This window comes from Lagopus muta, chromosome 14 (assembly GCF_023343835.1).
Source record: "Lagopus muta isolate bLagMut1 chromosome 14, bLagMut1 primary, whole genome shotgun sequence".
Classification (NCBI taxonomy): Eukaryota; Metazoa; Chordata; class Aves; order Galliformes; family Phasianidae; genus Lagopus; species Lagopus muta.
Genome location: NC_064446.1, coordinates 3,809,219 through 3,826,508, shown reverse-complemented (window position 1 = coordinate 3,826,508; position 17,290 = coordinate 3,809,219). Strand labels below are relative to the sequence as shown.

The 17,290-nt window shown below is 35.3% G+C and overlaps 1 protein-coding gene across 2 annotated transcripts in view; it reads left to right on the top strand.

Moving 5' to 3' along the window:
* The window catches only part of DOCK2 (dedicator of cytokinesis 2), a 153,994-nt gene that overhangs the window by 43,923 nt on the left and 92,781 nt on the right, over nucleotides 1-17,290 (top strand). For both annotated transcript variants that reach the window (XM_048960176.1, XM_048960175.1), the window contains exons 26-27: nucleotides 8,992-9,134; nucleotides 12,715-12,810. In XM_048960176.1, coding sequence (XP_048816133.1) covers nucleotides 8,992-9,134; nucleotides 12,715-12,810 — 239 coding nt within the window. The remainder of the gene's footprint in view (nucleotides 1-8,991; nucleotides 9,135-12,714; nucleotides 12,811-17,290) is intronic.

Sequence of the window (17,290 nt, the reverse complement as noted above, 5' to 3'; positions counted from 1 at the left end):
GTCATGCTTTTATCATCAGGCTGCGTGCTGCTTGTTTTTTCTCCCTCCAAATCGGCAGTTTGTCCAAAGATACACTTGCCCTTTTTTCTTATATGTCTTATTTGGTTCTGAAGTGGTACAGTATTGTAAAAGAACCTGTAACTTTTATCTGAATGTGTAGAAGTATGGTTTTTTTTCTCAGCTTTACACTGAAAAATATGTTAACATCTGGGAAATGTGTTTCTCTGGGGAATCCAACCATTCTGCAAACCTTGAGCTTTTTTAATTCAGTGGGAGTCCTTCACCCTAGGTGATATTCTAATAGGTCATTTCTGAATTTATTCTGTCTCAAGCAACCACTGTGGAATTATTTATTACTTATTTAAGTAATTGCTTATATATAAAAGGAACAGAGATTGGCAGCTCTTTTTTCCGTCTTGTTTTATCCAAGTTAAATTAAAAATGTCCTGTATTTACTTTACCTATGTTGGATGTATCTATTTGATAGCTATATGAACATCATCTCATTCTAAGCATAGCTTTGGAATTCAGCTTAAGGTCTGTAGAAGATGTTTGGCAACAGTCCCCAATGTGATGTCATCACATTAGCTGAAAATCAGGTCACTTTAAAAGGGCTCATACAGATGATAATGAAGCAGTGCTAATGCCTTGTTGCAAATGAATATTTGTGTTTTTCTTTATATTAGAAATTTCAAAATCACTGTGATAGGAATATTTAAGACTCATAACTTAGGCTGACTTTAAACGTAAACATCATACCAGGAAATCTTTGTTTTGAAGTACATACTTTGGGCAGCACCATTTGTTTTTGCACATGATTAACTAGTATTGTCATACATATTCATGCATATTCAAGCACTCTGCAACAATCCATAAGGAAGCTGTATGTAATTCAGCTGTATGTTCAATTCAGCTGATTTTGAACAGGTAATAAAGGATTGTAATTTCCAAGAGCTCTTTAGCAGCAGTCAGAACTGGAATGTTTGACTTAGCTCTTCATCTCTTCAAAACCAACACCTCCTCTCCCCTCAGTTTTTGCTCTTATTCCTTTCCCAAACCCTGTTTGTAGTTTTCTTACAGCCAGCTCCAAATGAGATGAACGTTCCATTCTGCAAGGTCCTCAAAGCAGGAGGCACAGGTTTACTTACCATGTAATAAGGAAGCAACTGAATTTGATGCTTGGCTGTTTTGGCACTTTTTCTTGATAATCCGCTGCTACGTTTTCAGAAGAAAAACCAGTGTTTTCCCAGTTGTTAAGGTTGTCTTTCTTCAACCATTAGTGAGATTCAAAGCAAGTTACAATTACTGTGTGTTTAGGGTGGGATTTCTTTCATAGGTTTAACAAGCCTTTGCTTTAGCTACAGTTTGTTAATGCCTAATTCTTGGTAAAGATCTTACTGCTTGCAGATAAATAATAGTAAAAGTTTGCTGCCTGATTTTTAAATGCTGACTGAAGTCTTGAAATACATTGCTGGGATGTGATACAAAATGTCAACTTCAGATTATGTTGCAAATTGTTAAAAGGGTATGTATTTTCTATTTTGAAGTTTACAGAGTAATAGTGAGTAGGAAGTTTTGCTAAAAAGATTTCTAATACTGAGGAACTTTTATAAAAAATGACAAATGGTGCTGTGCTGTACTGCTGATACTGCTGATCAGATGATTGGTACATTTTATTTTTTCCTAGATGAGTAGTTACTGGAGTCACTGAATTCTAGTTATAAATTCAATGTACAAAATCTCAATGTGCAATTTTTGCTAATATAAAACACTTAACAGGAAAACTAGTCAGCTAAGACCATAAAGGTAGCATATAGTAATTATTTTAGCTGTTTGCTAGCCTAGCATCTTTACACTGGTTATTAAAATCTTGCATATCTGCAGAGTAAGTCACTGATTCAAACTTGTTCCAATAATTGAGAGTAAAGCCTGTGTATTTTGAGTATGTACAACTAATAGCTTGTTTAGATAGTTATGATGGCTTAGACTAGATATTAGAAAAAATTCTTTACTGTGAGGGTGCTGAGACACCTGGAACTTGTTGCCCAGTGAGGCTGTGGATGCCCCCCTCTCTGGAGGCATTTCAGGCCAGGCTGGATGGGGCTGTGAGCAGCCTGGTCTAGAGGCAGGTGCCCCTGCCTGTAGCAGGGAGTTGGAACTAGAAGATCTTAAAGGTCTCTTCCACCCCAAACCATTCTATGACATGCAAGATCTACATTAAGGTGATGTTACCAATATGCAATTTATTATTATATAACAGTGCTTAGATTATATTGTTTGTAGAGGAGCCTCAGGAAATACCAACTGATGTTTTTAATTATTAGTTTAAAATAAAAGATGATATTCTGAAGAAAGTTTCCTAAAACAGAGAAATGAGGTAGGTGTCCTTGTAAAAGAAAGCTAACATGTACACTGTTATCTTTCTTATCTTAGCATTATGTTAGTATTATCTTGCTAGTCAGATAATATTTGCTTTAACTAAAGAATATTAATTGAAAGATTTTGTATTTCAATACTTTGATTAAGTAAGAGAATAAAACTTCTTGGCATTTTTGTAGAGTTTGAAACTTGGACGTATCCAGACCTCACCATTTCCTTTCTCTGATGGAGAAGGGGGGTCATGCCTTTTCACTGTCCTTGATACAGTCCAAAGAGGGGCTCTCCCAAGTAGGTTTTACTTCCTGTGAGTCCATTACATGGAGAAATTCTGACTGTGGTTAGCTAACAAAGTCAGTATTGCTTCAATAGTATTACCTAAATATGTTGTGGTTTTCTTTCTAAAGATTTTCTTTCACCTGATCTGCCTGTAAGTTTCTAATGGCAGAAAATTGACCTTGATGTAACTGCAGGATGTTTTTATTTGTAACTGATGTTTTAAGACTTGCAGTATGCTGTGGTTTCGCAGTGTTTGGGCTTAACCTGCAAGTTGTAGAAAGGAAAAATTCCCCAGCATGCTTAATTACCTACACAGTAAAATGTGAAAAGACCAGTACGAAATGATTTATCTCTGGCTGATATTACAGAGGCATGAAAAATATTTCTGTACAATGCACAGAGAGAGCCAACAAATCCATCTCCATGTATATTACCTTGGTTTAAAAGAGAAATAAAACTCCCCAAACCATCTTTTAGTGGTCAGCATCAAATACAATTCATTCTAAAATTAATCATGTTTACCACAGCGTTTGCAGAGTGTAGGCACTGTCTAATTCATTACTTGAAGCAATGATGTGGAAGGTAATTAACAAGAATAGAAGCATATGTAGTGTATCGCAAAATAGGATCCAGCATGATAATTAACAATATCATTAACTAAAGTTCACGTTTATCTGGAAGTAGTGTTCTTCTGTGAATATGGAATATACTTAACTAAATTGCCAATTACAGTGAAGTATATTAATTTGTATGTTTCAGATTATCCTTTTTTCCTCAAGGCTTTAGCACTTAATCTTTTTCCATGTAGTTCATTAGAATTCCGGTTAAGTTCATTTACTTTTACTCTCAGTGGTATTGTCCATAGATCTTAAATTTAATTAGATTTTGCATACTGGTATTTCTCTTCCTTTATCCATTAACGTTCATAATGCTTCCTAAGGAAGTAGAATTGGGAAAACAGTGAAATGTGTTTCCAAAAACTAAAAAAAAAAAAAAAGAATCTGTGAAATTTGGTTCTATTAAATTACATATGAGCCTGAAGTTGGAAGTGTTGAGATTAAGGTGAATGTGCTGGTATTTAATTCTAGGCTTTCAAAACCTTTCTCTCTAGTTGGTCACAGAACTGAGTGCTTTTGTCAGGTAGGATACATTGTCCTATGGACACGGTAGGATGAGTGTTACCATAATCTCTCTTCCCTCACAATGCCTCTGTTTTTGAGAGTCACCATTTTTAGATGTAGTTGTTTACAAATTGCTTGCATTTTTTGATAATGTTAGTACTTATGAGCTTACAATATTTGGAAATAGTTGTTTTTTTTCTAAGCTGCTCATGTAGTATTCACTGACATTATGTTGCAGTTTGTAAATCAGCCTTGGAGAGTTGCTTTTTTTATTGGTATGAAATCGATATAGAATGCTTAGAAGAATAATAGAAAGTGTCTGTATTCACACTGCTGCTTTTGTCTTTGTATTCTCTGGAGGTCCACTCCTGATTAAGAGTTTATTCTGTAGCAAAACACCATGAGATCTACTCCAAAGAATATAAACTCTAAGTAGGTCACACAGATGGTCACCAGCAGGGCTGGGAATAGAGCTTCTGTCTCTTAGCCCAAAATCCAGAGCCTCTGATCACTAGCTGTAGACACAGCTCCTGCATGTTCAGCATATGCAAACGACTTGCTGATTTCTGGAAGAGCAGCAGCAAGAGACATATGTTATCTGTAGTGGTTAATCTGCCAAATGCCAGAAGGAATGCTGAAATGATAGTAGTTGTTTTTCTAATGGAAGGACTCTTTCTGCTGTACACTTTGTTTAAACAAAATGTGTATGTGCATATGTCGACAGCTAGGTTGGTTTCCTAATATTAATGTGAATATTACAAATTTTGGTGCTGTTGGAATGTTCTGATGCTTTCATTTTACTGCTTGAAAAGTATCAGTGTTAAATGCATTGGTGATCTAGAAGAGAAAAGATTTAAGTCAGATCTGAGATTTATTCTTTAATAAATAATGCACATTAAAGAACAGTAGAATGAATAATAGTAATTTGACTTAAACATCTTTCTGTTTTATTATTGCCAGAGTTTGAGTTATGAATAAAAATTGTAACTATTTCCACAACAACTTGTATTCCCATTGATATGAGTTCTTAAGCAGAACTTTTGTTTTTCATTTTCTGTGGCTGTTTTCCTGCACTGTTTGGCACAAACTTCCAACATTTTAAAATGCATAAATGTAGGAGTTTGATAATGCACTTCACTCTCCCATTTTTAGCTACTGGGAAAAACCTGAAAGCGTTCACTTTTCATAAAACCCCTTAAAAATGGCTCTGTAGTGAAACAAAGCATTTCCTGTAGATCCATTCTTGTGTTAATTACTCTAGTTTTAAAAAAGTTCTTTTAAGAAATACTTTTGTGGTGTTTTTTTTCTCCTTTCTTCATTTTGTTAATATTCAGTAGTAGTTTTAGTGTTATGTTACCCTTAAAGCATCACTTTTCAAATACTGCATTCACTTCTTCCCAGTTTTATTCCTGAAGTAGCTTGATGTGGACAAGGAAGGCATATGTGCACCTGCAGGTATTTGTTCTCATGCATTTGTGGTGACACACGAGGATTAAAACCTTTAACTTCTTCTGTTTATTGAGGAACATGCACTGTGCTGGATACTTCCTTAAGTATTTGTTTCTTGTAACCTTCTCCTAGTCTTCACCCCTTTAATAGTTTTTTAAGAATAAAAAATATAATTATGAAATATTTGTCATATGGGGGGAAATCCAAATCTAGCTATGTGAACTAGTTTTAACAGTTAACTTACAAGTTCACATTTTAAAATACTGTTTTTTTTCTAGCTCCTTTAAGTGGAATAGAGAGAAGAAAGATATATAATAGAAGTCAGCACAAAGCTACTGCTTTTTTTAGCAAAATTTAGTGTATCAATAAAACAAAACGTTAGAATTCATAAATATTCCATTGTTCAAACAGAAGGCAAACTTTTAAATCTGCCAGGGAGGACATGCTGACAAGCATTTGTGTCAGGCTGGCAGACTGCTGTGACTGCAAACTGGAAAAGACACCGAGAGCTCAGAATGTTGTTTTGGCTACAGCAATAGTAGTGTTAGTTGTTGCTCTGGCTGCATTCCAGTAAGTGATATTACTCAGCTCCTGCAAGGAAGTTGAAGATATCCCTTGAAGTGGGGAAGTGGTTGCATTGCACTGTATTTATGCTTGGAGTTGCTGGTGTGCTGTGACCATTAAGACTGTACCTATTCTGCCATCTAACCTTTCTTGCTGACATTTGCTTTGAACGACCAGCTTGATATGATACAGTGATGTGTGCTGATTTCTTAAGATCCACCACCGTGTTTCTCTTTCCCGTGTCAGCACTGAATTGTAGACACACAAAGGCTTTGTAGCTTACAGTGCTGTCAGTCTGTAGGTGACCCTACAGCACCTCTCTGCTCTTTGGCTCTTCTGTGAAATTTGGATTTACCCATGAAAAAGATACATACAATTTTAACTTCATCTCTCTTCCAACAAAGATTTAGGTGTCAAATAAAGGAGAGGGAAGACTGCTAGTAGAAAGATGCATGCAGTTGTGAACAGATGTGCTTTGTGAAGAAGCATGGCACCAAAACTGTGCACTGACTGCCATCAGAAGTCTCTCTTTGTTGAAAGGATGTTGTTCACTGATTTTATTTTTAAGGCTTTGCTCTAAATCTATATTCAGATGACATCTATGTCCTCACTAATTTGGCATGCCAGTGTAAGTGGGCATGAAACAATCCTAACAGATGGCTGGGACTGTAGTCTTGCCAGGTAATCAAGAGTAGTGTTTCCTAAGGGAGACAAAAGTGGTGTTAAATTTTTATTACCATTTTGGCTGCACATACGAGGCAGTCAGGAATGAAGCACATCTGTGGTTTTTGCTGAAGGAGACCCAAATGTCTTTTCTAATGACATTATTGCATTAATGACCTGAAATTTGATTTCACTTACCTGACACAGAAGAAATAATTAAATATGAAGAATATGATGAAAGAGGAGTTTCAAAATTACATGCAGCTATACTTAATCTTTTACCTGAATGAACCTTATTCATTAAGCTCTTATCAGGGAACTTCTCTCTGAGAAGTGTGCTGGAATTTGGGGCTAATCTGTATGTAGAACATTTTTCTGGGAGATGCTGATGAAATAAATGCAAGAGGTTCACACTGTACGGTGATGTATCATGTTCAGATACAGTTTGAGGCAACATATGTTTTATTCTAGTTTCTAAAAAATAGAAGGCAGTAAAATGTTCAGCAGTTCTTGTTTTTGTTTTTTCCACAGATTCTAATGTTAAGAAGGAGTGTGTCTGTTTTTTGCTGGCAGTCCATCCTATTACCTCATTCATCAAGCAGAAAAACAGCTAGCACTTAAAACTGCCATTCTTCCTGCCATCTCCTTCCCATCTGTGTTGAGTTGTCTTTAAAAGCTGTTTTAGTTGGGTGGAAATCATAAAATCATAGGATGGCTTGTGTTGAAAAGGGACCTCAAGGATCAGCAAATTCCAATCCCCTGCCACAGGTGGGGTTGCCAACCAGTAGATCAAGTACTAAATTAGGGGTCCCATCCAACCTGCCCTTGAACGCCTCCAGCTGTGGGGCATCCACAGCCTCACTGGGCAGCTTGTGCCTGCACATTTCCTCCCCCTCTTCCCCCTGAAACACAACTTGCGTAAACTCTCTCTGTGTTGCTCCCTGAACAGGAAATACAGTGTTGCTGTGTTACTTTTGGGTTTGTACCGTGCTCACCAAATTAAATGTCTCTTGTAGCTTGGAAGAACTGTTATGGGAATATGAGATCCATTGCTTTTTATTCAAGTCATGCCATTATCAATAGCAGAGATAGTTTCTTAGGAAAGAAATGAATCTGCCCCTAAGGCACAATTAAATCCTGCTGGCCTATATGGCTAGGAGCTGTTAATTGAAATAAAAATAATCTCCAATGATAACCTCTCTTGTTTCATCTACAAAATTACAAGAATTAATAATCTTCCAATTTTTTCTCACCCTTTAATTCCTTTCCCTCCTCCCTTCTTGTTACTGACACTCTTATAATGAGGACTCTGTGTCCCTGGCTTGATTCTAAATCTCACTGTATATACCTCTGCGGTGGCTCACGCTGTGTTTGTCAGTGTATTACAATACTGAATATCTGGGTATGGATTTTTAAAATAATCATTAAATGAATGAAAGTCACGTTTTTGTTCTAGCTTGTAGAAATCAAGAAATTTTCTAGTTATGTGGCTTTGATAGAAAATAGTAAGCAAGTGATGGTGTATATTTTCCATAATGCTTGCAACAAGTAGACTGTTTTAAGCAATAAGAATTGAATCAAGTTATGGGAGTAAGAACTTTAGCTGTCTAGCAGTTACTAGAATGTTTTTTAATTGAATATTTTCCTGGAAATGCCTTTTATTCTGAAGTGGAAAATTTCAGTCTGCATTTAGCTCTGCTTTTATCTCAGGGCTTTTTTTTCATAGATACATGAAGTTTGTGAAGTATTTGCCCAGAATTATTCACGCTGTCGCCTTGTAGTCTTTAATTGTATAATGTACAAATAAGGTGCTACTTCAATCACTTCACAGCATGTCAATACATTTGAAAAAAATAATCTTTTTTACCTTTTGTTCCTTGATAGTCAGTGCCTTCAGTGCCTTCTCTGAAGTTCATTTAAAGTTTGTGCATCTTCTCCCCTTAGCATTTCAATAAGGATCTCTATCTCAATATATGTAAAACTACAGTGTAATTAGTTTGTCATGTTCCTTACATTTAATCAATAACACATGTATGCACAGTTCTTGCTCTTTGTAGGCATGAAAATCCTTTCATAATAATCTGTTTGCTATCTGCGCTTTTGTATGTGTTCTTAGAAGTCATGCTTCAAAATGATGCATACAGAACAATTGTTATTTTGCGTCTGATTTTCTGAAATGATAATTTTTAAATTATTTTTATTCACTAAAATCATGTCACTACTTAAAAATAGAGTATTTCTAGTCCCTTTGTGTAGAAATTGAATCATTTGTCAGTATCTGTTTGGGACTACTTAAGCAGTGTTCAGTATTCAGCTGAAGCAATTTATATTCCTCAAAGAATTGATCTTTTATATATAAGAAATACTGTTAACTTGGAAAAGTATCACACAAGTTTAAGAGTAACCCTGAGACACTGTTCCACATGGCAATTGGTTATAGATGTTAAAGGGTATTTGTTTCACTGTTTGGAGGAAGATCTATTTGCAAGCAGTGTTTGATTTATATTTGCTCTTAACACCCTTTTTTTCTTTCTTTCAGAATGCAGGGACATTCTGCTTCCTGTCATTACTAAAGAACTGAAGGAATTACTGGAACAGAAAGATGATCAGCAGGTCCAAGAGAAGAAGTACTGTGTTGAATTACTCAATAGCATCCTGGAGGTTCTGAGCTGTCAAGACCCTGTAAGTATTGATGATGATTTAGGTGGTTCACAACTGCAGTAAGGCTGAGCTGATCAAGTGGTAAATTATTGATGCAGATGAATCTAATTTAAATTTTTAATGCGAGCTAGTGTCAAATTGAACTATTTTCCTATTTTTCACAAACTTAATTTAGAGCAGTTGATGTATTAAATGTGAAATGCTGAAATCTACGCTGTCTCTTTTCTTTCCAAATTTTATATTCCTTAGGTAGCCAGCAGCTGTAAATCACCACGGTATGATTAGAAGCAGAGGTAGCATTGATTTTGTCCTAGCAGAGCTTCTGTCTAGTTTGGGCTGGTAAAGTTCCACAGTGTAACTACTGAAATGAATTGGACTGTTATTGTAGGTACTTGGAATAATTTTCAAATTTCATGTTGTTTCCTTTTATAAAAAGTCTTGTTCTGAAGAGAAATGTTTTTCAGTGCACAAATACTGCAACTCTTTGCTTTCTGCTTTCAGCTGTGTGTGAACATTACTCTTTACTATACTTTACTATACTTCATTTTGAGACTGTAATTTTTCACTTGGGCTCCTGTAATTTGGAGCACTGTAAAAATAGTGGTTTGAGTGATTGCTTTCCTTATTTGAGAGAATATCTAGTTGCCTTTTCAGTCCTTCATCCTTTCATGAGTAGAAAGTTATTCAATAAAGTTTCACGATCAGTTGAGCTTTTCTGAGAAGAGCTCACAATTGCATTAGCCAAATTGTAGTTCCTCCCATGAACAGGTGCTTATTTTGTTCTGGGCTTTATATTTCTTCAAACTTTGAAGGCTCTGGATAAAGGCAAGTTTTCATTTTATTCCAGCTTTCACTATGGGTCATTGCATACTTTTTCTAATAATGAAATCATTGCAGTGTGGTGTGTGACTTTATTTTTTTTGTGAGTTCATAACTGAAAAGACCTGTCTGTTTGCACAGGCAAAATCTCCCTGGTGATCCTTTAATGTATATTATGAGCTATAGATTAATACTTGCTGCATGTGCATACACTATTTTCAACCTTGAGGTTATTGCCCATTGTAAAAGTTGCTCCAGGAAGTTTGGGTCTGCAGCTCGCGTTTCCATGAGTGAACAAGAATCTCTGCATGCAGAACAATTAGAAGAAATCAAAGTCTTGCTGCTTGGTATGCATACATGTGGTCCAGTGCAGTCTGTAGGAGTTGTGTAGCTTGTGTATTGTTTAATTTCCAAGAGTAGGAATTGAGATATCCTGAATGATGTAGAAATGTGATGGACTGTTTTAATGCATGTGCTAACATGTCTCTGAAAATTCAAAGACTTAGTGGAAAATAACCTTTAATTACTTGAGCATATGTTTTTTCCTTTTCCCAGGAAAGGTATGTTATGCACTACTTGTGAACTCAGAATAGAATTCACCTTCAATGATGGAGTTATGGTTAATTTTGAAACCATTATATAATAGTCTGAACTGTTACTGACAATTAAGGTACAGCATGTACCAAAACATGGAAAAAAGCAATCGTGGGTTATAAGATCCTTTGTCTTTGGATCAAAGCAAAAATAAAACCAACAAAAGCAAACGAGTAAACAAGTGAATTCCCTGTGACAAAGGGAAGTGTGAAAGTGTGCAAAGTGCTGCTACACAGCTGATGGTTCGGGGCTGTTTATTCTTTTGTGTATGTTCAGGGTACTCTAAATACATTTAGAAATACATGTTATTTCTTACTTCCAGATTTCAACTCTGCTGAACTGAATTAAAAATATCTCTAAGCAGTTCTTGTCTTGATGTTGCTCTGCCAGTTTTCTAGTTTTCATATGCAGTTAATAACCCATACAAAAAGTATAACTGGTTCTATATCCTGCTCTGGTTTACGTAGACTGAAGTGTTTATGTAACTACTTCATGAGATTCTCAAAAAAATAATCTAGTAACATAAAAGTACCTTTTTTTTTTTTTTTTCTAAATGACAAAAAAATTCTATTTGTAGTAAAGTGTGTGGTTAAGATGGAACTATATAATAGGCTGTTAGACATGGGCTTGTGATCCTGTACAGCATTAATGTTTCAACAAATGTACTGTGTTTATTGTTCAAGGAAAAAAAAACACTGTGCCTTCTAAAAAGTAAAGTAAATTACAATTGAGGCTAGGAGCAAACAGTGACAAAAGACATGGATACATCATGAATATAGCAGGAAAATATCTCACATGATTTCTAGTAATTTCTACATACCTTGTATGTTTTTCTTGAGACATGGAAAATTAAACTGAACTTATTTTTATACAGGATAAACATGTTAAGCAATTAAGCAAGACTGAAATTTGATGAAACTGTTAGTACAGTTCTTGGAACCATGGCATATACTAGTAATTTAATGAAAGCTACTAAATTGGGTTGGGAAATTACTTCAGAGGTCTCCAGGAAATGAGTCTGAGAGTAGCCTCAAGAATTCCATGAAAGAAAGCATTTTAGAAAAACGCTTAACAACTCTATGTAGAAATGAAGAAATAATAGCAGTTTTAAAAGCAGATCCAGTAGAAACTGTAGAGTTGCTTAAAGGGTTGCTCATCAGTACATCCAAGCATCTCTGTATTGTCTTGACATCTTCAAGCAATTATAATACTTAATTCATTCTAAAGGTATTTAAATTTAAAGCTGTACTCTTTTCATGAAAGGATGACTGTGATTCAAGTGAGACGTTTTACAGCTCTGCACTTTTTTAATAATGGAAGTATCATAAGATAATATGACTAAAGAAAACATATTGCAAAAGAGGCCAAATCATAGAATATTTATTGCAGCACAGTAAGTAACAGTTCCAGCTGACTTGCCAGTTTTGATCTCTACATTTGATAGCTGCAGGAACAGAGTTCTAACCAAGAAACTGTTTAAGTGCTGTAGTTAGCACAGGGTAATCTTTTCTGAGTGAAAAGAAAGTATTCTTTGCAAATGACATGCTCTGAGCTGTAGTGTTTTTAGAATACTATCTGAAGGTTAACACCGTTTTTAGTTTGTGAGGTTTTTTGCCCTGGCTGAATAGGAAGGCAAAGCTACCTGTCACTTGATTCAAGTTGGTGAATGGTTGGAAAAACATGGTATTGACCTGTAGTGGGTCTCTAATGTATTAGCAGCCCAATTGACCTGTACTGTGGCAATGGAGACCTCTTTTTGTGTCCTCACAAAGTGAAGTGAACTTTTTCCATTACTAATTACATACTTTGTGAGTGCAAGCTGAGATTGTTCTTGAAGTCTAAACAGTACTGAGGGCTACAGGCAGATGTGAAGAGTATCACAGTTCATTTCAATCACCTGTTCCCAGGGTTTTGCTATTAAGCTATAAACAACTCATTGGGAAAACACACAAGTTCCTTGATGAGAGATGGAAAGTGATGATTTCAAACAAAGCAGAGTTTGTAATGGCTTGGGCTAAAACTGAATTGCACCACTTGAAATAAATATTCCACTGACATTACTGGAACAAGAAGTTAGTATTATTCTTTCTACGGTGCAGTTAGATAACTGTCAACATGGAAATAATTGATCTCATGTTTTACAAGAGATATGAATTTAACTGGAAAACTACTTTTTTGTTCTTTTCAGGCATCAACTTATCACCATATTCAAGAAATAATGGTACAGTTATTACGCACAGTGAACAAAACTGTTATTACAATGAGACGAGATGATTCCTTAATTGTGAGTAATATTTCAATGTTTCTTTTAATACTTTGAAGATTATTTAATAATTCTCCTGTAAAAATGCAAATACAATGTTTGCAGAGACCTTACTTGTGGACTTCTTGAGATTTAAAATGAAAGATCTAAAAGCCTTGCTCTCTTTTTGATTCCACTGTTCAACTTTACTGTCTTCCAAATTTTAGTTGAGCACTGACAGGTGAGCTTTAAAAAACAAAAATGAAATCAAAGCCAAAAACCTCTACGTCTAAAGTTAATTGCTTTCCTATGCAAACAGCTCAATTGGATGCTCCATTTCTTCCTGCTGGTACCTAATGCACACAGGAAAAATGTCTGGAGATGTGCTCAAACAGAGCAGTTGAATTATTTTTTTGCGGGTATTCTGTGGCTTAGAAGTTATATTCAAGGACAGATTCTACAGCTTACTTAGATTTAGGTATGTGCAACATAACTCATTCTCTTGAATTAGACTACTTCTGAGAATGCAAGCCATTGTGTTCTGGAACTTGTCCTTCAGATTGGGCACTGAAGAGAAGATATGTATTCTATCTTATTCTTAGAGAATTGCATTATTCTGCAAAATCATCAACAGCGTTTACTTGATTGTTTCAGCCTTAAGAGGTGTGTTGCATGTCTTTGTAAGATTTCTGTATTTTCTTGATCTGGAAAACCAAAATAGCAGTTTTTGAGCCATTTGAAGTGTAATGTTCTCCTAGTAATCAGCCTCCTAGTAGCTGAGCTCTTCAGGGATATTTGCCAATGGTCGCTTAAAATACTCAAGTGTTACATCTGCAAGTTTCAGAAATCTTATTATCTGTGCATCAGAATTCTGTTGTGTTTGCAGCTCTCTAATGTTTATGTGTAGTCATAACAGGAGCAGGCTCTGAATGAGAAGACAATGAACCTGTCAATTTTCTAGTGTTTGAAAATGTTTTCTGTTTTATGGATGACATAAGCAATCCACTGAGAAGTATTTATGCATACCATGAATAGTAAATGCAGAAGCAAAATAGAACTTTTAATCTTACAAAACATATCATAATACTTAATAAACACTAAGAAACAAGACGCTTAAAGTCAACTAACATATTTTAGGGATTTGTCATCTTCTGTAATTTGTTTAGGCATGCGGATGTCTGAATGGTAATAATGCTCACCATCACCTGTGTGTGTTGTTGCATTGCCTCCTACCGTGTGTGTATATCATATTATAGAGGTTTCTCAGAGCAAAAATGAAGGGTGTTTTAGAGCTGAGGCAAGACCTCATAATGGGATAATTGGATAATCTTTTGTATATATTATTCTTTTTTTTGTGAAGTACAAATTAATATCTGCAGTCAGAAATGAAGCACAAGTGAAAACAAGCTCATTTCATGTTCTGCATACTGTCTTCAGTGCAATTACTTTGCAGGTTAGCTTTAACGGGCAAAACTTGATAGGGCAGAACTTCTTTAAAGCCTAAATGAACAATTTTTCAGAATTAGTCAGAAATTAGTCAGGAAGTTTGGCTTTCTGCAGAATGCTTAGGTGAGCTCAAGTAGCTAAAAGCATGATGTGCTCTTTCAGTGTAGGTGGACACAGAATAGCTGCAGCTGGACAAGGTTTACAATTTACAAGGCCTGTAATTCTTTGCAGGTGTAAATGTTTGCAGCTGTCAAGTCTACTGAAATTTATTTGCCTTCTGTCAGAGATGAGGAGGTTTTTTGTAACCTTCTAGATTGTTAACAGAGGGAGCTATGGATTTTTGGCTTAGAACTTCTAGCTTTAATCTTTGCTTGGTACAACACCATTTGAACCACGGGGAAGGCTCTTCGTTGTGCACAGCAGGTAACAACATGCTGTGAGCTTTGTTCATGTAATTACTGGAAAAGGTCAGACTAAGAAGGACATGATCTCCTCAGGAGAAGTTGGCGGTAATAGGTAAGTAATTTAGCTCCCTGCAGCTACTGCAGGGAAGGCACTTAAATGGCACTGAAGGCTTTGCTTTGGTGTTTTGGCAGTTGAAGGCTATAATGGTGTCTTGCTTTGTTTCCACTAGTTAAAATACGAAAAAGAAACAAATAAGTCTCCTTAGTGATTATCACTGAAGTGCTTTTAATCTTGTAATAAGGAAAGACGAGTTTATTTTGTGAGATTTACTCTTTATTCTGTACTGGAATCTTGATGTGAATCTTGGCTTTTACTTACAGGACACAGTGGTGCAATGAAGTACCACGGTTGTAATTAAAGAAGCAAAATATAGAGAAGCATGTAGAATAGGGAAGTACTTAATTCAGTATCAGCTTGTTTATGGAAACAAAAACATTGTTTTTGTGTTGTTTGCAGATGCATGGTAGATGTTTTAAAGGTCACTGTTGGTATCCAAAGTTTATCTTCATCTCGTTGTTAGTTTAAACAAAGGTCAAGAGGGTTAAATAGTTAGCAAGAAGAGTCTGACAACATTAGTAAGATACTGTACGAATCAAGACTTTGCTGTAAGAAAACCAATCAGGCAGAGATTTGTATTTATTACTTTTCCACCGTGGACATAAATAAAAGTAAAGTTTCTGGATGTAAACAACCAACATTTCAAAGGAAATTCCCAGGATTGAAACAAACAAACAACAAAACAAACAAAAAACCCACAGTGCTTTAATAACCCGAACTGCTCTTTCAGGAGATCATGACCAGAAAAACCATTTTATGGAACTGACATTGTTCAGAAAAAAAAAAACCACATACATTAAAATAAACTGGCTAAAGCCTCTTTTTTGTTCAGTTTTCGGATTCAGACATTTTCTCTACCTAGAAAAACTGCAAAGTGATTTTGTGAAAGAACCATTTATTCATTTCCCATTTATTTTTTCTTTCCATAGAACAACTGTTCTCTTCTTTTAAAATCAAAATATTGTTTTTTATTTATCAACTCCTGAAACTTAAGAAAAAGATTTTATTTCAACAGATGGCACCCCATTTAAAGAACATAAAGATTTACAAAATATACATTTGGTGATATATTTCATTAGAAAGATATTCTGAATCTAAAATAGCGTAATTACTAAGTATTGTGTCTTTTTCAGAAGAGCTACATGAAACAACAAAAAGCCCTGCATGACCTGACAGTACATGACAAAAAGCAGTCATTACCCCTCTCACACATTTGGAATTTTTAAGGGAAGTTAGGTTGACTCCATAAAACTGCAATTTGAACTAAAGTAGGTCTAGAATTTATGTGCTGTACAGTATTTTATAAATCACACATTGTAGTTGTCAATTAAATGTCTTCAGAGAAAGTATTTGAGTATTTTGTATGTGAGTGTTATCAGTTAGCTCTGGTTGGTGTTTTTTTTTAAATTTATTTATTCTGATTTTTAACATTTAATTCCTACTCTGGTGATGGTTTCAGGCATTACACAATGAATTAAGTCAACAAAATTCTTTTAGCCGTTATTCTTTTAGCCATTATTATTTGCTTATCTACCCTTTCCATTGCTTTTCCAATGCTGTCATCCTGCTGTGCTGATGTCTTCTCACTATTACTACTAAATTTAACCAGTAGTTTTTTTTGCTCCAACGTTGTTTTTAAAATTTTCTGTGCTAAGTCTGTTGTGCGATATAGGGAGAAAACTCAGTATGATAACCTCTTGCCTTTGGTATAGCTGGTTTTATTGTGAAACTATGATGCTTAATCTTTTGTACGAATAATTTATTTCTGGCATACTTCATTTTAAGTTAAATTGTTGTGGGTTTTTTGTTCACAGTATCAGGGCTTCTGGAAGCCAGATGAGTTCTGTCCATGCACATTTCTAGAACGTGTTTGGCTAGGAAGTTTTTTAGGTGGCCGCTGCTGACTCACGTAGCGCATGGTTTCTTACCTTATCTGCATTCTTATGTTGTACTTTGTTAAAGTTAAAATAAACTTCCTTGACAACTCTGGGCCAACTCAGCATTATGAAGGACAGTGCTTTAGGTGAACTCTTGATTTCATATTTTTTTTCCATGTAAGAATTTAGTGCCCTTCTTCTTTGAATGGACTTTCCTACATTAAATAGCATATTTGTGATCTCGTGCAGTTTTACTTACTTCAGGAATTGATTGGTGTGATGTGGCAAATCAAAATGTTGTGATTGGTTTAAATTCAATGATCTGTCTTTATTCAAGGGATACATGCAAAAACAAAATCAGACATTAAAATGAGCCTTGCTGTACTTATTTAAGAAAAAGGACAAGAAGATGACTTTCACATAATAGCAGGTCATTGAAAATCAGCTTAGTACAAGAATAAACTCACTGGTTTTGCTGGTATTGCTTTTATTGGTATTGCTTATTATTGTACCTTTGTCCTCCAAAGATATTCATCTTAAAATGATATTTTAATACACAACCAACCTTTGCACACTAATACATCCTTCAGCATATCAATTACAGTAATGCAAAATAGGAAGGCTGTTGGAATGCCAGCATAAGCAGTGTGTGTAGATGGGTGTGATAAAATTACATA